This window comes from Tachyglossus aculeatus, chromosome 2, assembly GCF_015852505.1.
Source record: "Tachyglossus aculeatus isolate mTacAcu1 chromosome 2, mTacAcu1.pri, whole genome shotgun sequence".
Taxonomy (NCBI): domain Eukaryota; kingdom Metazoa; phylum Chordata; class Mammalia; order Monotremata; family Tachyglossidae; genus Tachyglossus; species Tachyglossus aculeatus.
The window spans coordinates 35,056,406-35,081,193 of NC_052067.1; the positions used below are offsets into that span (position 1 = coordinate 35,056,406).

General features: G+C 45.2%; 1 protein-coding gene across 1 annotated transcript in view; it reads right to left on the reverse strand.

The window, feature by feature from the left end:
• The window catches only part of MRPL3 (mitochondrial ribosomal protein L3), a 54,160-nt gene that overhangs the window by 12,246 nt on the left and 17,126 nt on the right, over positions 1 to 24,788 (reverse strand). Inside the window, exons 5-6 of the mRNA XM_038741041.1 lie at positions 22,146 to 22,245; positions 19,895 to 19,955 (exon numbers count right to left, since the gene is read on the reverse strand). Coding sequence (XP_038596969.1) covers positions 19,895 to 19,955; positions 22,146 to 22,245 — 161 coding nt within the window. The remainder of the gene's footprint in view (positions 1 to 19,894; positions 19,956 to 22,145; positions 22,246 to 24,788) is intronic.

Here is a 24,788-nt window from a genome sequence, read left to right on the forward strand (position 1 = left end):
TTCCTTTTGATTTGTCTTTGTTGCATTCTCTGAAATGTAACAAGTTTTGGAGTTTGGAAACATGAACACTGAGGCCGATAAAGCCAAACATTATTTTTCTTTCAGTAGGCTGGAATAAGCCTGCTCAATACCTTTACAATAAAACCCCCCAAAAAGATTTAGCTCACAATATTAGACCAAAAAAAATGGGCTTCTTACAATAAATGAATTCTGCCTGTAAAAGTAATTTTTGTTTTAAGCAAATACGTTATTCGTAATTGCCTAGCTTGACAATTTCTGATAAAGAAATACTGGGAAACAGTCTACAGATGGCTGTTAGGGTAATTTTAGACATTCAGTTTACCCATCTCCAACACAACCCAACAAAACACATGCCAGGTAAATTACTTAAGATAACCTAGCTCATTTTAAGAATAAATGATTATATGACGAAAGAACTGTACTGATGGTACTAATTAATCTGCAGACTAATTACAGGTTGCCTTTCAATCTAGCTCTACGTTATACCACGTTTATGCTGGGAACAATGGAGGTCTAGCCGATAAATAACTCGAAACAGAAGGATTAAACTCAAATGCCACGCCAAATTGCCATCTTAATTCAGGCAATGGAGAAATAGAGTCCTTGCTGATCTATGCACTGGCCAGGTACTTCACTGCTAGTAACAGCTGGCAACCAGACTGATGATGATAAAAGCAGAACTGTATGCAAAATTGAGCTCATGTGCAGTTGGCATCCCTAACCCTTGGTAACTCAGGGTAATGGGGCGGAGGAGGAATGTGTCTCAGACTTGACGCCGGAGCTCTGATGACTGTGGTATTCGTTAAGCGCTCACTACGTGCCAAGCCCTGTTCTAAGCACTGGGGTAGATACAAGCTAATCAATCCATGTGGGGCTCACGGCCTACGTAGGAAGGAGAGTAGGTACTGAATCACCATTTTATGGATGAGGAAACCGAGGCCTGGTGAAATGAGGTGACTTGCCCAAGTCCACACGACGGGCAAATGGCAGATCTGGGATTAGAACCCAGGTCCTCTAACTCCCAGAACCGTACTCTTTCCACTAGGTCACTCTGTTGCTCCAGTTGATGGAATAAAGAAGGGAACGATTTGGAATAAGGGGTATTTACAATAGCTAGCATCTGAAAAATGACAGAATGGGAAAAAACGTTCACTATGGAAGTTCTCTCTCCATCATCATCATCAATCATATTTATTGAGCGCTTACTGTGTGCAGAGCACTGTACTAAGCACTTGGGAAGTACAAGTTGGCAACATATAGAGACAGTCCCTACCCAACAGTGGGCTCACAGTCTAAAAGGGGGAGACAGAGAACAAAACCAAACATACTAACAAAATAAAATAAGAAAGGATGAGCACAAGCAGATGAGTGGCATCCCAAACCCCAGAGGCCGCGTGGTTAGCAGGAAAGAGTTAGTAAATCCGAGAGAATGGAGGTCCCAATACAGATGCTCTGTTGAATGGCTTAGAGACAATGGACACACGACTCCTGTTCACTGCTTCCTAAATTTCCAATGAGGAAAAAACGGTCTTACCTAAATCTACTGGGTTTCCAAACAGTTCAAAACCGTTTAATGAAAGTAAGCACAGCACACTGACCTCATCCGAAAAGCTGCGTGGAATGCCCTGGTCGCAGCCCATTTTTGTAATCGGGGACAAACACAGATGCCACCCTTGGATCTCGAGCACAGGGATGAAGAAGGGGTGGCGTGGAGCAAGTGGGATGATGGTCTTTGGAAGTGGCAGCTGGATCCAAAGGACCCAAGAAGACACTAGATTCTTTACAGCCCTGTTGGGAAGCTCCTACTTCAGAGAGGCCAGGAAGAGGGCATGTGGGAGCACAGACCAACATTGGTGGGGATCCAAAACCAAGGGTCCCTCCATCTCCACAGCTGAAACCCTTAGGCCACTGGCGCCTACAGATTCTTACGCTGGACCGAACTCAACAGCTAAGATTTTTAAAGTAGCACTTCAGGAGATTCTAAATGACAGGTTTCAGGCCTGATCGGTTTTTAAAAGCCCACCCTGGCTCAGCCTGAAGTCATTCAGTTAACGTGTATCTACCCCAATGCTTAGAACAGTGCTTGACACATAGTAAGTGCTGAACAAATACCATAATCATCATCAGGAAAACCACCACATGTGGGGCTTTATGCTCCCGCCAAACAACCTCCCCGGGCTTTGGCAAAAGTCATAAATGGGGGTGGTGGTAGGAATGGCCGTAGTGACAATAATGGTATTTATTAAGTACCTGAGGGCAATAAAATGTACTAAGCACTTGAGAAAGACCGAGACAAGAACCAGGTACAGTCCCTACCCACACACAGCTAGCAGTCTATCAGTGCACCTACCCCGATAAAAAAGGGAGATTTTGGGTGAATATGTCCCAAATCCCACATAGCCTCACACCCTGATTACTTACAATTGCCTTAGAGTACAAAATACACTGTCTTGATACGATTTCCAATTACTTCCACACACCCAACAAGAAGCCCATCTCAGGAATAGGATTTGGTGCTCCCTTCGACGGGCTGTAGGAGTTCACTCATTCGTTCATTTGAATTTATTAAGTGCTCAGTGTGTGCAGAGCACTGTACTAAGCCCTTGGGAAATTCTACCCACCCCCACCAAAGATAACTGGAATGATTCAGTCATTCCATCACATTTATTAAAAGCTTACTGCACGCAGAGAGCTGAACTAAGCACTCGGGAAAGTACAATACAGAAGTAAAGAGTGGCGATTCTCACCCGGCAAAGTCTACATTTACTTTATGCTGTTATTCAAAAGAAAAATATTTTCCCTGGACAGACTGTCTTTCAAGCATTCAAGTATTAGATGCTTAATTCATCTGTTACATCTCAGGAATAGGATTTGGTGCTCCCTTCGACGGGCCGTAGGAGTTCATTCATTCGTTCATTTGAATTTATTACGTGCTCAGTGTGTGCAGAGCACTGTACTAAGCCCTTGGGAAATTCCACCCACCCCCGCCAAAGATAACTGGAGTGATCCATTCATTCATTCGATCACATTTATTAAAAACTTACTGTATGCAGAGAGCTGAACTAAGTGCTCGGGAAAGTACAATGCAGCAGGAAAGAGTGGCGATTCTCCCCCGGCAAAGTCTACATTTACTTTATGCTGTTATTCAAAAGAAAAATATTTTCCCTGGACAGACTGTCTCTCAAGCATTCAAGTACTGGATGCTTAATTCATCTGTTAACGCATACCAATTCCAAATGGAATACACTTTGCTAATTTGTGGTAACTCGGCGACTGTTACCTTGCGTAGACTTGCCCCGACACAGTCCACCCCATACCTCACCATTATGGGGAAGGGGAGGGGGAAGGATCCCGAAACCCGCTGGCCAACACAGGCAGCCAAGATCCCAAGGGCTTCAGGCTTTTGTCCTGACAACCGACTGCTTGTCTAGGGCACCGTGGCACAGCACTGGCACCCCGTGGCAGCCATCCTGGCCATAACGAGGCCCCACTCATTAATGCCATGAGTGTCCTTGGCAATATGCAGTCCCCCCGCTCATATCACCTAGCAGGAATGAGAAAGTGCAAGTGGCACTACCATCAATCCCTCTGTACAGGGTCTCGATCCCAGAATCTTCCTCCTGAATGGAATGGGACTCATCGGTCATTTAGGATAGGAGACTCCATCATGATCAATTTCCTAATCATCTAGGTATTATCTTTTAGCCCATGGCAACACTTCAACCAATCGATCAACGGTATTTATCAGTTGCTTACTGTGTGCCCAGCACTGTACAAAGCACTTGGGGATTGGGAGCTCTTCCAGAGTTAGGATCCATGTCTAATTCCCTCCTGTATACTTTTTCCCAACGCTTACGACAGGGCTCTGCACAAGGCAGGGGCTTAACGGAGCTTAACGAATGGTATTACTACTACAATACAACCCTTGAATCTCAGATTTATTTACTCTTGCAATTTTAACTGAATAAATTTTCATCCTCGAGTCCAGCAATAAACACTTTTCACCTCAGACCAAAGCTCTGCCAACCTGCCCACTAATGACAGCCAGTGCAGGAAGAGCCAGGAGCTCCAAGTCTCTACCCTGTAATAATAATGATGGCATTTATTAAGCGCTTACTATGTGCAAAGCACTGTTCTAAGCGCTGGGGAGGTTACAAGGTGATCAGTGTGGCTCAGTGGAAAGAGCACGGGCTTTGGAGTCAGAGATCATGTGTTCAAATCCCGGCTCTGCCAACTGTCAGCTGTGTGACTTTGGGCAAGTCACTTCACTTCTCTGTGCCTCAGTTACCTCATCTGTGAAATGGGGATTAAAACTGTGAGCCCCCTGTGGGACAACTTGATCACCCTGTAACCTCCCCCGGCGCTTAGAACAGTGCTTTGCACATAGTAAGCGCTTAACAAATGCCATCATCATCATCATCCCATGGGGGGCTCACAGTCCTCACCCCCATTTTACAGCCGAGGTAACTGAGGCCCAGAGAAGTTAAGTGACTTGCCCAAAGTCACACAGCTGACAACTGGTGGAGCCGGGATTTGAACCCATGATCTCTGACTCCAAAGCCCGGGGTCTTTCCACTGAGCCATGCTGTAGGCCGGGAATGTGTCTGTTTATTGTTACAGTGTGCTCTCCCAAGAGCTTAGCACTCTGCACACAGTAAGCACTGAATAAATACGATTAAGTGACTGATATGTGACTTCATGTGTTTAAGTGATTAAGCACTTTCTGAACCTCCCTGGTTGGGTGGCAGGACAACATGAGCACGTTCATCATTCACATTCGAACATCAAGAGACGCCTCCAAAGACAACCTCCTGTTGAGTAAAGGTAACCTAGATGTCCCAACTCCACCGTTTCAGCAAGAACAGTTCCATTCTTTGCCATCTGTCTCCAAGTACAATGACTCAGAAGCCACAGAGTCATAGCACGGGGCACATGCACATTTGAAATGCCCCATTTTGATGCTACGGTTGTCCCACCGTGCACACAACCCAGCGGTTCTAATTTCAGTTCCGGCTCACTTGTGCCTGCTGGCCCTCCGAACCCAGGAGTGTCTTGTGCTCGCTCTACATAAGCCAAATACAGCAGCCAGGGGACAGCGCGTCTGGAGAAAAAGTAGGGAAGAGGGGCCAAACTCTTTTCCGAGAACTCAGAACTCACCTACCACCAAACTCCAAAGACGGGCTCGCGGATATGCAAAGCTGGGTAAGTGTGCCAATAGCATACTACCTAAAGGATCGTCACCAGGAACAATGGGTATGTCAACTTTAATCAAGCACCATTATGTATGATGTGACTGAGCATTCACTTCCATTTTTTGATTCAGTGGCCCAGTTCTCAAACTTAAATAGGCTATACGCCTCTAAGTGACACTTTTCAGAACGTGAAAGAGACAGGCAATTTCACCAAGGCCAAACTGCATGTCTAAAGAATCTCTGGGTTTGGAAAGAACAATTCATTCCACCATCTTCCCCGAGATTAGTTTTCAGCGAGCATGAAGATACCATGACATTTCGGAGTCTGTGTTTATTAAAACCGTTTGTAGATTGCAGAAAGAGACTGTAGACTAAATCCAGTTGCTTTTTGAGCTAAGGTGCTTTCCGATTGCCAGTGAGTCCAATGCAGATACGTAGCCCTATTCGGGCAGGCTCTGAAAGAGCGCAAGAGCTGTCTCAAATTCACCCCAAGGGAAACCTATAAAAAGTTGAGACCAGCAGGAGGATTTTTCTTTCCCCTGATTTCTCACAGGACTAGGATATTTTGTGGTCTTTGGGGAGGGGAAGCAGTCGGGAGGTATGTGGCCTGGTTTGGGTTGTGTGCCTGGGTTGAGTATGCTCCCGGCAAATCTGGGATGAGCAGGACAACAGCCTGAAAACCATCTCCAGGGGTGCAAAGCAGGCCGCTGCTGGGGAGGGATCTCCAGTTGAGGGAAGGCATATGCCACCCCCTCCCACCCCCTTCCGCTTCATCGCAAGCACAGAGAAGTTGCTTGCCCCCTGCACTTCTGATTCTTGGAGTTCTGAACAGAGGAGTTGGGCTCAACATTTCCTCAAGAAATGGCTCTAGCTTCAGTCATAAACAGCCAATGTGACAAATGAAGCGGAAGACAATTCCAGAGTCACCTCCTCAGAAGCCCATTCTGTTTCTATATAGGGAGACACTGCACTCATGCAGTTCCAACCGCTGAGCTTCCCGCCACGGGCCTCCTGACAGGCAAGACAGACTGTATACGTGATGCACATGGCCCCATTCTCCCTTGCCAGCATCCTACGCCCGGCCAGTAAACTCATTCTGGTTAGGGAACGTGCCTACCAAATCTGTCATACTATCCTCGGTGGTCTGCACACAATAAGCACTCAGTAATTACACTGGATTGATCACGGAGGTGCCCAGGACCACAGTGGAGTGAACAAAATGCGAGAAAAAATCTGAAATGCTCTGTGGATCAGGGGGTGCTGCTGACATCCATACTGTGGATTTTGCCCAAACAGCTCAGGCCTTGCTAAGATTAAGCAGGCACTTAAGGGTTAGCCCTGCCCTATGAAAAAATTCATCAAAATCATTCCATATTTACTCATACAAATGCCCCACCCCAATTTTTGAGGAGAAAATAAAAGATTGCTTTTTGCACCACTTCACTTTGTAAGCAGCGACAACCAAGGTCCAGGGAAGAGGAGGAGGATGGCCAGAGAATCCAGCACTGAATTATGATGCTATTGTCAGCAGCACTTGGGAGAGTGCAATACAATAACAGTCTCTAAGTGCCCTGTAACCATTACCTTCCTTCTCCTCTCTTTTTTTCTCCCGCCTCCACTAATCCCCTGAGTACCTAGTGGAATGAGCACAGACCTGAGAGTCAGAGGACTTGGGTTCTAATCCTGGATCTCCCAATTACATGCTGTGTGACCTTGGGCAAATCACTTAATAAAAATAATAACAATAATAATAATAATGGTATTTGTTAAGCCTTACTATGTGCCAGGCACTGTACTAAGTGCCTGTAGATACAAGATAATCAGGTTGAACACAATCCCTGTCCCACATAGGGCTCGCAGTGGCCTTGTTGAGCACCCCCTTGTTGAGGGTGGCAAAAATGAAGCCCAAAAGAAAGGGGCGACTAGGCAAATCATTTCAAAGAAATGCTACTTCAAAGACAACATTTTCTTCCAAGTGAACATGTGCTGCATGTAGACAAGACTGATATGGGATCTCAAATGAAAATTATTTGTGAATAGGATGCTGTCAAGGTTTACAAGAGCAGCAGAATTTCAAAAACTGGAAACAGATTTCAGAACCAGGGCAAAATTGATTCCCTGTCTGGAAAAACCCAGTGTTTGGCCAGAAGCTGATATACTTGAACTAATAAGCTCTTCAACGGTATGACTGATCAGAGGCCATGCTCGATGAAAACTGAACTCCTTTCAACATTCCATGTGTTCGTTTTCAAACTAAATTTAGGGTAAACTGGACAAGATCAGGCTGATACCCTACTAATTCTATTGCTGCTATTAAAAATCCTCCCAGTAAAATGTGTTTGCTGTACCCGTCATAAAATCTCACCCCTGCTGTTAAACTATATTTAGATTTTCCTCAAAGCATTGTGATTAGAAACTGTTCTTTGCACAGAGTTAGGATTCCTCTATCCTGGAGATGGTCTATCCACGGACCAGTAAGTCATCTGTGAATGCTGCTTCCTTGGCCCCTGGATTCCCGCCACCTGCTCTCCCTGGCATGGATGAAATGAGATTGTGTGCTTGCCATCGACCTAATTTTGGAACTGCCCACGTCGTTGACTAAGTGAAGAACGGTTTGGCACATGTCTACCAATCCTCTCAAGCCCCCCGTGGCAACCTATTTCCCAACCCAGCAGGTAGAACTTCCTGACCACTGGCTTCCAAGCTTTCCATGAACGCCCCCACCTTTGGCTCCCATCAGTCCAAAGCCCTCCTGAAATCTCACCTCCTCCAGAAAGCATCCCCTGATTAACTTTCATCGATCCAGGTTGTGTTGCCAAACAATCACTCTTGGCAGGGGGGCCAACTTCTGAGAGTGGAAAGGACTTGGGAGTGAGGTACTGGACCATGGGGAGGGCAGGAGAGGGAAAGAGGAGGAAGGAAAGGACAGAGAAAGCAGAAGGAAAGGGGTACTCATCTCCAGGGTCCCGCTCTCCTTTTTGTTTTTGTTGTATGTTATTTGTTAAGTGCCTACTGGGTGCCAGGCACTGTGCTCAGCACTGGAGTAGATACAACGATGATGTGTTAATGATCAATCAATCAATCAATCAAATCCTATTTATTGAGCGCTTACTGTGTGCAGAGCGCTGTACTAAGTGCTTGGGAAGTACAAGTTGGCAACATATAGAGACAGTCCCTACCCAACAGTAGGCTCACAGTCTAAAAGGGGGAGACAGAGAACAAAACCAAACATACTAACAAAATAAAATAAGTAGAATAGATATGTACAAGTAAAATGAATAGAGTAATAAATATGCACAAACATATATATATATATGTGTATATATATATATATATATATATATACAGGTGCTGTGGGGAAGGGAAGGAGGTAAGATGAGGGGGATGGAGAGGGGGGATGATGTGCATCTAGCTTTACTTCTATTTATTCTGATGACGTGACACTTGTCCACGTGTTTTGATTGTTGTCCGTCTCCCCCTTCTAGACTGTGAGCCCGTTGTTGGGTAGGGACCGTCTCTAGATGTTGCCAACTTGTACTTCCCTTAGTACAGTGCTCTGCACACAGTAAGCGCTCAATAAATACAAGTGAATGAATGACTGAATGAATACAACAAGCTAGTCAGTATGGACAAAGTCCACGTCCCACATGGGGCTCACAATCTTAATCCCCACTTTGCAGAGGAGGTCACAGGCACGGGGCAGTGAAGGGATTTTCCCAAGGCCACACAGCAGATAAGTGGTGGAACCCAGATGTCCCAAGCCTGTGCTGGCTACTCTGCTTCTCCTCCCCCATGACCCTCTCTGCCCCATCCACCTAGGTAGCCTGGGGTCCCTAGGCCCTGAAGGTTAAATGGGGGTCGAAGCTGTGGAGCCGCTGTGCTGGGGGTGGGGGCTCTGGGGCCACTTCACCACTTTCTGGCCAGTATCAGCTGGCGGGGGCAAGGCCACCCTGGATTCCTGGCTGTGGTCAGCACACCCTGACCGGACAGCTGGACGGCAACTGTGAGGCCCCAGAAATCTGGCTCCCATCCCGCGCCTGTGAGTACTTGGCTGATTCCTTGGGGTCCCCCAGCTCCAGGCCTGGGGCAGAGGAGAGCTGTGGTCTCCGCTGCCGCCTAGTTGGGTGACCTGCAAGGAGGGTGGGTGCAGTGAGGGAAACACAGAGGGGAAAGGAGCAAGCTTGGAATCAACAGTCCCCAGCTTGAATTCTGGCCACGGAGAGGCAGAGAGCAGAGAGGATGTGGGGGGATGGAGGCGGGGCAGAGGGGAGATCCCAGGTAAAGATATGGGGAGTTGGAGGCAGAGGTGAAGACGGATCCTGGGGGAGGATTTGGGGTGACTGCTGCAGCAGAGGGCAGATCCTGGGGGGCGGGAGGATGGGGGGCACGGAGGCAGAGCAGAGGGCGGATCCCGGGGGAGAACATGGGGCGATGAAAGCAGAGGAGAGGGAAGATGCTGGGGGCCGGAGCTACCTCTGATCCCTTTCCGGCTCCAGGGGGTGGAACAGGCTACCTGGTTATAGCTGCCCTGCCAGGGATGCCTTCCTTGCCCCCGTGGGACTTAGGACTCTACAACTATTCTCAGCATTTATTTATCCCCATATCCTTCTTATTCATTCTGTTACTCAGCCTTCCATATTCTTGCTATATAGCACCAGCTGCTTCTCCTCCTACTCTTTCTACTTGTAAATAACCCGAGCCTCCTCGTCGCCCTATAGATTGCACACTCAAGGAGGAGGAGGACTGTGCCGCTTACTTCAACTACAAGCTCTCCTGCAACAGCACAGTGCTACGCACACAGGAAGTCCTCGGGGAATACGAGCGACTGAGGGAATTGTTCTGCGGTCCCAAGGAAGGGGTTAGGTTTCCAGAACCAGGGACCAACCACCTAGGAGAGGGGGAATTAAAATGGAAAGATAGGAGATCTTTTTGAAGAAGCAGCACGGCCTAGTGTTAAGAACACAGGCCTGGATCCTAATCCCGGCTCTGCCAACTGCTTGCTGTGTGACCTTGGGCAAGTCACTTAACATCTCTGAGCCCTCAACTGGAAAATGGGGATCCAATCCCTGTTCTCCCTCCTCCTTAAGACTGCGAGCCGCATGCAGGGCAGGCACTGTCTCCAACCTCATTAACTTGTAATGATAATAATAACTATGACATTTGTTAAATGCTTTCTATATGCCAAACACTGGGGCAGAGGTGAGGCACTCGGGTTGAACTCAATCGCAGTCCCACATGGAGCTCAGTCTTAACCCCCCTTTTCTTGATGAGGTAACTGAGGCAGAAGTGAAGTGATTTACCCAAGGTCACACAGCAGAGAAGTGGCAGAGCCTGGATTTGAACACACGCCCTCTGATTCCCAAGCCCAGGCTCTTCCCTCTAAACCACACTGCTCCTACCTCAGCGCTCAGCACAGTATTTGACATATAGTAATCGCTTACCTAATACCATAAATTTTTTTTAAAAAGGTGGTGGTGATATGGGAATTCAGACTTCCGGTGGTCCATTTTTGAATGGACTTTTTTTCCCCTCCTCAGTCTACTTCACGAAAGAATCCAGTTAAACCGAAAATTTTGATATGCGGGAACCAGAAAAAGGAGGTCAAGTGCCTAGATATCTCAAATCCACTTAAATTCATTTTATGTGGACATTATAAGAAAACCAACACAGTAAAAAGCCCTGTTTCCCCACGGGGCTGGTCTCTGGCCATCATTACAAAAGTTAAATAAACAGGGCTGCTGCTGGAATTCACTTTTTAAAAAAGGCCTGCAGAAATAAAATACAGGCTATCGGCATCACGTACATTTTCTTAAATAAAAGAAGAAAGCTGTTTACTTCTAAAATGTACGTAGCCTCTGGCCCTTTTCCAGCAAATAAATCTGATGGTAGATGCCAGCCACCATTGAGAGCACTCAGAGCTTCTCAGACTCAATTTTCTTTTCAGGTGAAATGTCACATTTAACACATTCAGCATCAAAACAAGAGAGGCATCCAAAAAAAAAAGAGAATTAAAATTAGGGTTTAATTAAGTGACATCTTCTTTATTTTGCCTCAAGGGAAAGAGTCAGAGAATCCAATTTTGAGAGCTTAATTTTCAGTGGCAAGTTAACCAAAATGTCAGTAAGAAACATGTACAATTTTGTTCATAAGGTCGTTCGAAACTCCCAATTAAAATGACCTCCATGCTTGATGACTGGCATCGCAGACTGATATTAGCAATCTGAGCAAAATTAAAGGTTATAAAAAGCTTTCCTATTAGCATTTGATGATGGGGAATGGATCTGGGGTCAAATTTAAGAAATCAAACTTAGATACATTGCCGATTCTAGATTATGTGGGTGTTTATCATCCCATTCTTTTACATCTTCTTTCCCTCTTGGTCAGTCAACAACATCTGAATACTTATTTTGAGCAGAGAGCACGTTTTTAAGGACTTGAGTACGACAGAATTATTGGGTGTGATCCCTTCCCACAAGAAGCTTAAAATCTTAGCGAGGAGCTCCTGTTTATTTTCTGGAATACCCACACTGTTGCAAGCAAAGGATGGGCGGGGGAAGGAGGGACTTTGAGCTCAAATCGCAACTGGTAGTAAAATTGTAATTACCCAGAAAAATATTTGGGGGACATTAACAGAGGAATTAATACAGGCGGTAAGATTGTTATGGGCAGGGATCGTGACTACCAACTCTACTGTACTCTCTCCCAAGCGCTCACAGAATCATCATCATCAGTTGTATTTATTGAGCGCTTACTGTGTGCAGAGCACTGTACTAAGTGCTCGGGAAGTACAAGTTGGCAACATATAGAGACAGTCCCTACCCAATAGTGGGCTCACAGTCTAAAAGGGGGAGACAGAGAACAAAACCAAACATACTAACAAAATAAAATAAATAGAATAGATATGTACAAGTAAAATAAATAGCGTAATAAATATGTACAAACATATATACAGGTGCTGTGGGGAAGGGAAGGAGGTAAGATGGGGGGATGGAGAGGGGGACGAGGGGGAGAGGAAGGAAGGGGCTCAGTCTGGGAAGGCCTCCTGGAGGAGGTGAGCTAGAATGCTCGGCACACAGTAAGAGTTCAGTAAATACCACTGATTGACGACATAAAAAATCACACACACACACACACACACACACACACACACACACATTCCATTTGTTGTTTCTTCGCTGTATCTATCCCATGGCAGTTCTTGCTGCCAGTTCTCCTGGTTCCTGTAAAGTAGCAGAGGAAGGCCCAGCTGCCCCTGCAGGATTCGGCGGGGAGAAGGGCCCCCAGATTTGGAGCAAAGACGGGGGCAATTCTTGGTCCGAAAGTTGGTCCTGCAGGGCCCAGAGAAATTGCCCCGGCCCCCATTTGGGTCAGCCCAGCTTCCCCGAGAGCCCAGGTTCAGGCAGCTTCCTTCCCATGCCCGTCCAGCCAACTCCACACTAACCCCCAGATTCAGCCACGCACTGCAGCTCTCCACTTCCACTGTGTGCTCTGCTCACAGTAAGCGCTCAATAAATACGATTGAATGGATGAATGAATGCCCAACCGGCCCAAATTCCACCACGGCAAAACCCTTCCTGACCGGGCCTCTGCTCTCCGGTCCCAGCGGCTGCTCAGCGTGCAGAAACCAAAGTCCACACCCGGGAGCAAAGCGGGCCCTTAACCAGTAATGGCAAAGCCGGAGATATTTACACCGAGCAAATGACTCAGATTGGGAGAGAAAATAGGCGGTGGTCAGCCCAGTTATTCCAAGAAGCCCAGAACAAAAGTGTACAGAATTCCTCTGCCTGGGCCGCAAAGGGCGGGCAGGGCAGGGAGAAGGTCTGTGGCCCACAATGGGCCCACTGCACGGGAGCTCTCCAACACTCATGGAACCGGGGAAGTTTCTAAAAACCATCTTTGAAAGTTCAATGACTAACAAATTATTTTTTGGTTTATAGTCTTTGTTAAGCTCTCACTATGGGCACTGTCCTAAGTCCTGAGGTAGATATGAGGTGATCTGGTTGGACAAGGGGCTCACAGCCTTTATCCCCCTTTTCCAGATGAGGTAACTGAGGCACAGAGAAGTTAAGTGACCTGCCCAATGTCACACATCAGACAAGTGGTGAAAGCGGAATTAGAACCCAGGTCCTCCCGAGGTCCAGGACTGTGTTCTAACCAACAGACCGCACGGCTTCCTATGTACTGCCCCACTTGGGCACCACTTCCCTGCCCCATTCGCTCCATCCCTCTGACTTCAAAAACTCCAACGTGTCTCCTCTTAAATCAATCAATCGTATTTATTGAGCGCTTACTATGTGCAGAGCACTGTACTAAGCGCTTAAATAAATCCCCTCTCAACGCCACTGTGTAATACAGCTATCACCCTCATCTCCCTCCTCAATTTCTAACCAAATTCTTCAACTGGTCTCCATTTCCTCTCTGCCAACTCCCTCCTTTACCTCTAAAATCCGGCTCTTGGCCCCACCCACTCCATTGAAACCACTCTCACCAAGGACATCAACACCCTCAACATCATTAATTCATTCAATCGTATTTATTGAGTGCTTACTGTGTGCAGAGCTCTGTACTACGCGCTTGGGAAGTACAGCTGATGGACTTTTACTCTATGATGATGATTTTGGTATTTAAGTGCTTACTATGTGTCAAGCACTCTTCTAAGCGCTGGGGTAGACGGAAGTTAATCAGGTCGGGCACTGTCCCTGTCCAACACGGGGCTCACAGTCTAAATAGGGGGGGAGATCAGGTGGTTCAGGTATTGAGCCCCCATTTTACAGATGAGAAAACTGAGGCACAGAGAAATGTAATGACTTGCCCAAGGTCACTCAACAAGCAAGTGGCAGAGCTGGGATTAGACCCCAAGTCCTCTGAGTCCCAGTCTTTGGTTCTCTGCATTAATCAATCAATCAATCAATCAATCGTATTTATTGAGCGCTTACTATGTGCAGAGCACTGTACTAAGCGCTTGGGAAGTACAAATTGGCATCACATAGAGACAGTCCCTACCCAACAGTGGGCTCACAGTCTAAAAGGGGGAGACAGAGAACAGAACCAAACATACCAACAAAATAAAATAAGTAGGATAGAAATGTACAAGTAAAATAAATAAATAGAGTAATAAATATGTACAACCATATATACATATATACAGGTGCTGTGGGGAAGGGAAGGAGGTAAGACGGGGGGATGGAGAGGGGGACGAGGGGGAGAGGAAAGAAGGGGCTCAGTCTGGGAAGGCCTCTTGGAGGAGGTGAGCTCTCAGCAGGGCCTTGAAGGGAGGAAGAGAGCTAGCTTGGCAGAGGGGCAGAGGGAGGGCATTCCAGGCCCGGGGGATGACGTGGGCCGGGGGTCGATGGCGGGACAGGCAAGAGCGAGGTACAGTGAGGAGATTAGTGGTGGAGGAGCGGAGGGTGCGGGCTGGGCAGTAGAAGGAGAGAAGGGAGGTGAGGTAGGAGGGGGCGAGGGGATGGACAGCCTTGAAGCCCAGGGTGAGGAGTTTCTGCCTGATGCGCAGATTGATCGGTAGCCATTGGAGGTTTTTGAGGAGGGGAGTAATATGTCCAGAGCGTTTCTGGACAAAGATAATCCGGGAAGCAGCATGAAGTATGGAGTATGCATGAAGTATGAAGTATGCATTAGACCAGGCTGCTTCTTTCTTGGTGGCATTTAACACCGTGGATCATTTGCAGCGTGGCTCAGTGGAAAGAGCCCGGGCTTTGGAGTCAGAGGTCAGGGGTTCCAATCCCGGCGCTGTCAATTGCCAGCTGTGTGACTTTGGGCAAGTCACTTCACTTCTCTGTGCCTCAGATACCTCATCTGTAAAATGGGGATTAAGACTGCCCCCAGTGGGACAACCCGATCACCTTGTAACCTCCCCAGCGCTTAGAACAGTGCTTTGCACATAGTAAGCACTTACTAAATGCCATTATTATTATTATTATTTCTTCCTTCTCAGAAAACTATCTCTGAAAAAGTCCCCCCTTGGCTCTACAACTACAGAAGCAGCGGGCTTGGGAGTCAGAGGCCGTGGGTTCTAATCCCGGCTCTGCCAGTTGTCAGCTGTGTGACTTTGGGCAAGTCACTTCACTTCTCTGGGCCTCAGTTCCCTCATCTGTAAAATGGGGATGAAGACTGTGAGCCCCATGTGGGACAACCCGATGACCTTGTATCCCCCCCAGCGCTTAGAACAGTGCTTGGCACATAGTAAGTGCTTAACATATACCAACATTATTATTATTATTATTACCCCTTGTCACTCCTTCTCAGTCTCTTTCACTACCCCTTTACTCTGCCTCCTACTCTCTTCAAGGCCTCGTTCCCAGTTCCCTTCTATTTTCCATTGAAACCCACTCCCCTGGGGAGTTCATCCATTCTCACAACTTCAATGCCCACTTTTACACAATGACTCCCAAATCCATCTCATGAGAGCTCCCCACAATCTTGCATCTCCTTCTGCCTCCAAGAGTCTCTACCATGACACTCTTGCACTCAATATGTGAACTCATCCTCCCTCTCAAATCTGCTCCTCCAACAAACCTTCCTTTCGCTGTTGGCAACACCACTGAAAACTTGGCACTCTTTCAACTGACATTTTCAGTAAATCTCTCCATCGATCAAATGGTATTTGTTGAGTGTTTTTGCTGCGTAGGGCATTGTTCTAAGCGTTTGGGAGAGTACGACGGGACAGGTAGACATGATCCCCGCCTTTGTCACCATATCCTACTGATTCTTTTTTTTTGATGGCATTTGTTATGCTCTTACTATGTGTCAGACACCTTTCTAAGCTCTGGGGCAGATAGATACACGACAATCAGGTCTGTGCTACATTGCTACGCAGTTTTAATCCCCATTTTAGAGATGAGGTAACCGAGGAACCGAGAAGTTAAATGACTTGTATAAGGTAACAGAGCAGACAAGTGGCAGATCTTTTGATGCCCAGGCCAACGCTCTTTCCACCAGGCCACGGTGCTTTCCAACATCTTCCTCTGCAACACCTCAAGAACCTGCGCCTTCCTCTCTGTCCAAACTGCCACCATGCTGGTTCAAACACTTGTCAAATTCCAGCTCAACTACTGCATCGGCCTCCTCGCGCACCTCCCTCTCCAGTCCATGCTTCACTCTGCTGCCCAGATCACCTCTTGAAAACAAAGCTCAATCTCCCCACCCCTCAAGGACCTCCCAGAGTTGCTCATTCCTCTCTACATCAAGTAAAACTCCTAGCATTGGCCCTTAATGCCCTCAATCAGCCCCCCACTACTCATCTTTGCTCCTCTCACCCCCCACAACCCCAAACCTCTGGCAGATCACTGCTATTCCCTTGTTCAAATCACATCTCCTCCAAGAGGCCTTCCCTGATTAAACTATCTCCCCACCCTATTCCCAGACCCAACAGACAACTCTTCACTTGTGTGTCACCTACGTACTCTCCTGGCGTAGAAATTCAGTTTCTATGTGCATTAAATTAAGTCTTATAACACTGCACACATGTTAGAGGCATGGACCAAAAGGGGACATTCAGACTGCCTAGAGTCTCTCCCAAGCACTTACCTCAGTGCTCTGCATTCAGTAAATGCTTAATAAAGCCTCTGTAAATATATATATATATATATATATATATAAAAAGAGAGAGAGAGAGAGAGAGAGAGAAATGTATGTTTGCAATAACAATAATAATATTAATGGCATTTATTAAGCGCTTACAATGTGCAAAGCACTGTTCTAAGTGCTGGGGGGGAATACAAGGTGATCAGGTTGTCCCACATGGGGCTCACAGTGTTAATCCCCATTTTGCAGATGAGGGAACTGAGGCCCAGAAAAGTGAAGTGACTCGCCCAAAGTCACACAGCTGTCAAGTGGCGGAGCTGGGATTAGAACCCATGACCCCTGGCTCCCAAGTCCGTGCTCTTTCCACTGAGCCACGCTGCTTCTCTTACAGATTTATTTATTACTCTATTTTACTTGTACATATTTACTATTCTATTTATTTTGTCAATGATGTGCATCTAGCTTTATTTCTATTTGTTCTGATGACTTGACACCTGTCCACATGTTTTGTTTTGTTGTCTGTTTCCCCCTTCTAGACTGTGAGCCCGTTGTGGGGTAAGGACCATCTCTATATGTTGCCAACTTGTACTTCCCAAGAGCTTAGTGCAGTGCTCTGCACACAGTAAGCGCACAATAAATACGACTGAATGAATGAATGTATTTTTCTTTTTCCTCTCACCAAATGTTCAGACTTTTTGGAAAACAAAACCCAAAACACTTCTGCTTAAATAATCACCCACTGGAGTAGAGTTGGTTGGTAACTTTGAAATTAGATTTTTCAAGATAACATTATTCTGGTTTATAAAATATAACACATAAATAGCATCTCAAATTTTAAGAACATGCATTTTGAAAAAGAGTGATTCTTTTCCACACAAAAACTGTACAGTGGAAAGCTTTATGTAATTTATTGTATTTAACGGGGGATGGGAAGAGAAAAGGCTAGGTCCTAACTTTTAACTTTCAAGAGATTTCCTCTTAGAATAAATATTATTTTAGGATCATTCAAATTTTTTTCAGGGAAAGGAAGCAATTAGTAGCTGAAAAAATTCAAATTTTATGTGAGACTAATCCATAACCTCATAAGAGGATTACATTTAATTCATTTGTATAAAAGAAGCCAATATCTTAAACTGATTAGAAAACACTGCTGTTTTTACAAAATTAGTAAGGGCAATGAATACATATTGTTGTTTCACGTAAATTGGGTTAAGGGATCCTTAGTCAATGATGCGCAGGGATGACTCGGCATCTAGTATTCGGCCAAAGTTAAAAATGATTTTCAAAAGGCAGAAGTGGCCTTCAGTCACTCGGTGGTAACGTTTACTGTGTGCAAAACACTGTACTAAATGCTTAGGAGAGGACAACAGAATTAGTGGACATGTTCCCTGCTTCAGAACAAGGCAGTAAACAAAATATTTAGAGATTTAAAAACTACAGAAATGGGACTTAAAGGGTACAGACCCAAGTACATATGTGATGCAGAAGGGAGAGAGAGAGTCGGGGAGATGAGGGCTTAGCCAGAGAAGGATTCTTGGAGGAGATGGGATTTTAATAAAGCCGCTTGATGGGGTCACATAACTATTTAGTATGCCAGAGTCTTGCTCATTATCCGATAACAAAATTAACCGACAAATTGCTTCATTTACTAAGAACAGCCACGCACCACCACCTACAGAATGGAGAGAGAGCGCTCAATCTGTCAATCCTTTCCATATCTGGGCGAGGTTTCCCGTATGGCTAACTTTTGCTAACAACTTTTCCACTGTAAAAACCAGAAGTACTGGTTGGTAAGTGATGCTACTTACATAGGAGATTCTGAAATATAAATGCATTCAAGTGCTGCTTATCGAAATGCATCCACACTACATGCATTGCAGCTAGTCTCAATCCGAGAAACTATTTTCAATCTACTTTAGGGAAAATGAAAAACGCCCAGCCAGATCTCCATGGAACTACGTCCTCATTTTATATTTCTAAATTTCACCTTCATTAGGTTACAAATGAAAACACACAATGCTGTCAAAACAAGGCAATACGTCAATACAGTTGGTCTTCAAATACGTGGGGTCAATATGCTAAAAACCTCTAACAAGACTACATCAAGCTGTATATATTTCCCGCCAGACATGAGAAGCATAAATTTCTATTCCAACTAGTACCAAAATCTTATTATTTTTGTTTTGAAGAACATAGGGAAATTGAACGTGGTTAACAGAAATTTTGGTCTTTCTTCATCTCACCACACAGTGCTAATACCAGTCCATCTACAAAGCAATCATATTTTCCAAACAATGACAGGTAAAGAGGAGACTTCACATTCAATGGCCTCTAGGGATGCTTACTGTTTGGCCCATTTACAATTGCTCATGCAACCTGACTGGCTCCTTCTCAGGAAATAAAAACTAGTAAACAGCAATTCTAGTGTAAAGAAGTGAGGGAACGTCAAACATGCCACTGATTCTGTCTTTCAAGGAAGCAATATGAAAAATCTAGATACTCCAGGAACAAAACAAATAACCAAATACTGATTAGACGCCCAATTTCAATTCTGATTTCTAGGCAGAGATATTTTGCAAGAAAATATACCACACTCAGCTAACCACAAATATTTACTAACACTACACAGTAAGCAGATAATAGCTTCTTCCTCTTGGTTTACTCAATCTATACAATCTACTCATAAAACCCGACTTTTTTCACGATGAGTACTACTACTCACACCTTAATCTAAGAAACTTCAGAAGTGCATTTAGAGAAGGCCCTGAATACTTAAGGTTCGATCTAAACACGGTCTTTTCCATCTATAATATTGAAAATCATAAATGTACATAAACAAACATGTCAGGCAATAGCACGATAAAAGCACAGCATTTTGAAAACAAATCTCGCAACCACTTTTTATAGACCCTTCAGCCCCTGTCTGGTTTTAAATCTGCCGTGGGAAGGCCAGCTTGATGTTCTGATACACTGGGTTCCAAATAAAGGCAGGGATCACCAAGCCTGCATTCGCTTAATTAAAGGACGGCAGAGGAAAACATTCTCTAGCAAGTCAATCCTGACCAAGTCTTTTCCCCAGCTACAATATTATTTTCATTTACATGAGCTAACAAAGAGAAACCCCCAGTGCATGAACTTACGTTTTTGCGGTGACATCCACATATTGCCCAGGGCGAAAGTGAGCAGCATACAAAGGAGTACCTTTACAAGGAGAAAAACATTTTGTGAAGTTGTGAAAGCTGAGACACAATGCATACCAAGTTTATATAAGTCTTCTGGAAGAAGGGTCTGAAATGCAGAAACACGTGCGGTGAAGGAACTGAACATTTCCTGAGCTCAGGCTACCCAAAGCTCTTTGATCAAAAAGTTTTATTCTGCATTAGTAATTTACTCTAAGAAACTCAGCTCAGTCACACCCAAATGGTGACATGTTCTGCCTGATTTTTACTTGGCAGATATGACTTAGGGAGGGCATCTGTCTGATTTTATACCAGGAACTCTGATTTTCAGTGGATCAGCGGATGCCTGTTCAGTAACAGATACTTTGGAGTTCGTTTTTCAAAGGTCTGGAGGCCGAGTGGAAAGACAGTACACCTGGGAGTCGGGAGACCCACATTCTAATCCCAGCTCTGCCTAATAATAATACTAATAATAATGATAATAATAAAATAATAATAATACATGTGGTATTTTTAAGCACTTTGTGTCAAGCCCTGCTCTAAGCACTTGTACTAAGAATTTGTACTTCCCAAGCGCTTAGTACAGTGCTCTGCACACAATAAACGCTCAATAAATATGACTGAATGAATGGATAAGCACAGGGTAGACAAAAGGTAATCGGGTTGGACACAATCCCTGCCCCTCAGGGGGCTCACAGTCCAAGAAGGAGGGAGAATATGGATTGGATCACAATTTTACAGACAAGGAAACTGAGGCGAGAAGTGAAGTGACTTGCCCAAGGTCACTTGGCAGGACAATGGGGGAGCTGGGATTAGAACCCAGGTTTTCTGACTCCTGGGCTCTTTCCATACTGCTTCTCTTGTTTGCTGTGTGACGGTGGGCAAGTCATTTTTAACTTGGTGTCTCAGTTTCCTCATCTGTAAAATGGGGATAAGATCTCTGTTCTTCCTTCCCTTTAAGATTACGAGCCCCATGAGGGTCAGGGGCCGTTTCTGATCAGTTTACGGAGCTTCTACCCCTGTGCTCAGTTTGGTGCTTGCCTGGCACATGGCAAGCGCCTAAAACACGCCACAAATATTATTTTTGATTTCAGCACCGAACCTCCCTCGGCCACGGTTTCTGCCACTAGTTTCCTCAGCTCTGATGCAGGGCCATGGTTCACGTGGAACTGGGAAGGGAACATAAAGGTTCTGGAAGCAAGTGGGATGTTCAGGTTTGCCCCCAGAACACCACTTCCCTAGGATTGCACAAAATAAACGGAGTTCTGCAAGAGTGTGTAGTACATCATCACACTACTCCAGATGCTCTGTGTAACACATGTCCGGGCTCCGCGGGGGCTGGCCGGGGCCACCCTACCCTCGTCGCCAGCTCACATGATTGACCTTGTCTTTTCAGGGTCCCAAACGTAGAAATTCATGCCTGCACATCCATCAGAACTTGATTTAATCACATCAAATCCTCTCGTTTTGACCTTACATTCTAGAGTGCAAGTTTACAATACCGAGTGGCCAGCATGGCTCTGAACACCAGGGAAAGCAAAACACTGTATTCCAGGTCTTAATCGTATTTACTGAGCACTTACCGTGTGCAAGGAGAGCACCGTACTAAGTGCTAGGGAGAGAACAATAAAAGAGAGTTGGTAGGCACGTTCCCTGCCCTCAACGAGCTTCCAGTCTCAATACCGAAATTGGCAAATCCCTTGGAGGCTAAATTAGTGGGCAGCCACTCTTCTGTGGCTTGGCCTCCATTTCATTTGGCTCTGCAAGGTTAACAAGGCTTCACCCCTTCTTCCAGATGTCCTTTTTAAGGAGGTAAGCCCCACATGCTCAGTTCCACTTATCACATCCATTCCCTCCCCATTTTTCCTGGAATGCTGCTGGAGGATTACAGCCCGCTCTCCCTACCACGTGAGCATGTTGGGATTCAGCACACGACGATGTAGAAGAAACTGTCTGTGCACATCTGCTTAGTACTGGAACGGCCATCCTGCACGGTGCCAGTTTGCTTTTAGTGCCCATTTTGCAAGGACGGTAGCCTCCCATATTTTAGGAGAGCTGTGTGTACCTTAAGTTTATAAGCTAACTGGTTCATTATGGAATGGGCTTCCCAACCCTAACAACGGCCTCTCCTTAATGTGCTCCTCTCCATCTAATAAAAACAGAGAACCCTTTAGGTTTTGCCATAAAAAACATATCCACTTCTTGAGATTACCTGGTTTAATTTTAGCATTTTCGGTTACACGAAATATTTTAATTCTCTGCTTTGGCGGTACTCCAGCTTCTCTGAACATCTCCAATGTCTCTTCAGATTTCTGAAATAAACAAAAAGAAAAATGTCCATTAAGAATACTCTTAAACACCAAAAAGGCATGTTTACAATGTAACTGTCTATATAAAATTGAAATTAAAACCAAAACACACCACATTACACCCTACTGAAGGGAAAGTTTAGTTTATATATGAAACTCACTACATTCATGTTTCAGGAAACCACTTATGCTTTAGGAGAATTCAGGAAAAAAAAAAATCCAGATTTAGGAGATTAGAAAAAGATGCCACAGCACTTTGCAATGCAAAGTAAATCACATGCATTCCCTGAAAATATCGATAAATTTACTGCCCACCTTTTTGTTATATCATCATCATCAATCGTATTTATTGAGCGCTTACTGTGTGCAGAGCACTGTACTAAGCACTTGGGAAGTACAAGTTGGCAACATACAGATGAACACGGTCATCCTCGACATCTCTAACATAGATCAGGCAAACATCTCTAGTTTTTAGGAGTCACAACTCTCCATAGAGGGGAGGTAGGCAGAGAAAACGGGATTTGGGATTTATTCAAAGTCTACACCCTAGGAGACTTTTCTACATCAACCTAAACCAATCTTTTCTAACTCTGCTGATTTTAATTAATTCTTAACGGGGGAGACAGACGGAAATATTTACAAGTAGAGCAAACAGAAAAAACAATTAAATGCCTATAGATTCACAGGTGCTTTATCTGGGTGTAGAAATAGCCGATGGGTTTCTTGAATAAGGTGCCAAAATGCACCTTATAGTGAATAGTTTGGTGTGCTGGACTAAATGAAGTGTTGGAGGAGGTGGCATTTTGGCAGGGCTGTGAATAGGGGGACAGCTCTGATCTGGTCGGGCACAGAAGGGAATTCCACGATGGGGGTAGTACAGCCCTCCGGACTTGACAATAAGGGAGCTATAAGGAGAAACGGCGTGGAAACCGCTGGGCCTTGAGATTCGGGCTCTAATTCAGCTCATCAACAGCATTAACTGAGTACCTACTAAGTTTATGAAGCATTATATTAACCACCCGGGAAAATACCACTGAAGCAAGACTCTGCCCTCGAGGAGCTGTAATTTTAATAGAGTAGGCAGACAAACATTAGTTACACACAGTGGGAGCAACAGGAAGTACAGGGACAGATCGGAAAGCAGTACAAATATGTCAGGATAAAAGAACCGGGCAGAAAATTGAATCCAAAAATGTACAGAAAATTGCTGATGTGTCATCCAACGAGAAAACTTAATCCTCGTTTACACACGCGGGCACACCCTACGATACAACCGTGATACGCTCCTCCACAACGTGGACATATCACAGAGCATGTTTTCCCATTGATTTTCATAAGTCAGAATCCATTCCAGAACCTCTGGATAAATATGGGATTTCTTGACATGCGATATTCTATTACACCATTAAACCTATTTCTCCTCCATTACTTTAATGCACAGCATCACATTAACTACATAAAGGACTGAAATAATGATTATTTAGTCTTTGCAAGTGGCTGTGGAAGTAGCAGTTTGCTTCATTCATTCACTCAATCATGTTTATTGAGCGCTTACTGTGTGCAGAGCACTGTATTAAGTGCTTGGGAAGTACAAGTTGGTAACATATAGAGATGGTCCCTATCCAACAATGGGCTCACAGTCTAGAAGGGGGAGACAGACAAAACAAAACATGTGGACAGGTGTCAAGTCATCAGAATAAATAGAAATAAAGCTAGTAGACTGCGAGCCCACTGTTGGGTAGGGACCGTCTCTATATGTTGCCAGCTTGTACTTCCCAAGCGCTTAGTACAGTGCTCTGCACACAGTAAGCGCTCAGTAAATATGATTGATTGACTGATCATTAAGAAAATGAATAGAATTAATTCAATTGTATTAAGCGCTCACTGTGTGCAGAGCACTGTACTAAGCGCTTGGGAAGTACAAGTTGGCAACATATAGAGACGGTCCCTACCCAACAGCGGGCTCACAGTCTAGAATAGTAAATATGTACAAGTAAAATAGAGTAAATAAATCTGTACAAACATATATACAGGGGCTGTGGGGAGGGGAAGGAGGTAGGGTGGGGGGGATAGGGAGGAAGAGAGGAAAAAGGGGGCTCAGTCTGGGAAGGTCTCCTGGAGGAGGTGAGCTCTAGTGGCTTTGCAACTTTTAGGAAGAAACACATCCAATTTAGGTTGAAAAACAGCTTCCTTCATCCCACATCTTACAACAAGCAAAGTCCTTAGGAGCATCTCTGCACATTTTTGAACTCAATCAATCAATCAATCGTATTTATTGAGCGCTTACTGTGAGCAGAGCACTGTACTAAGTGCTTGGGAAGTACAAGTTGGCAACATATACAGACAGTCCCTACCCAACAGTGGGCTCACAGCCTTCTGCAATCATGTTTAAAAGTACATTCGGTCTCTTGAAAAGTGACGCAAGCCTTTTTGATGCAGAAGGCCTGGCTGGGGGCAGAGCTAAGAGTCCGGCCTTGGCGGCAGCCAGGACGCCCTGCTCCCTGGCAGGGGAGCTCCCAAACGGAAGCTTCTCTTTCCGGGTAATC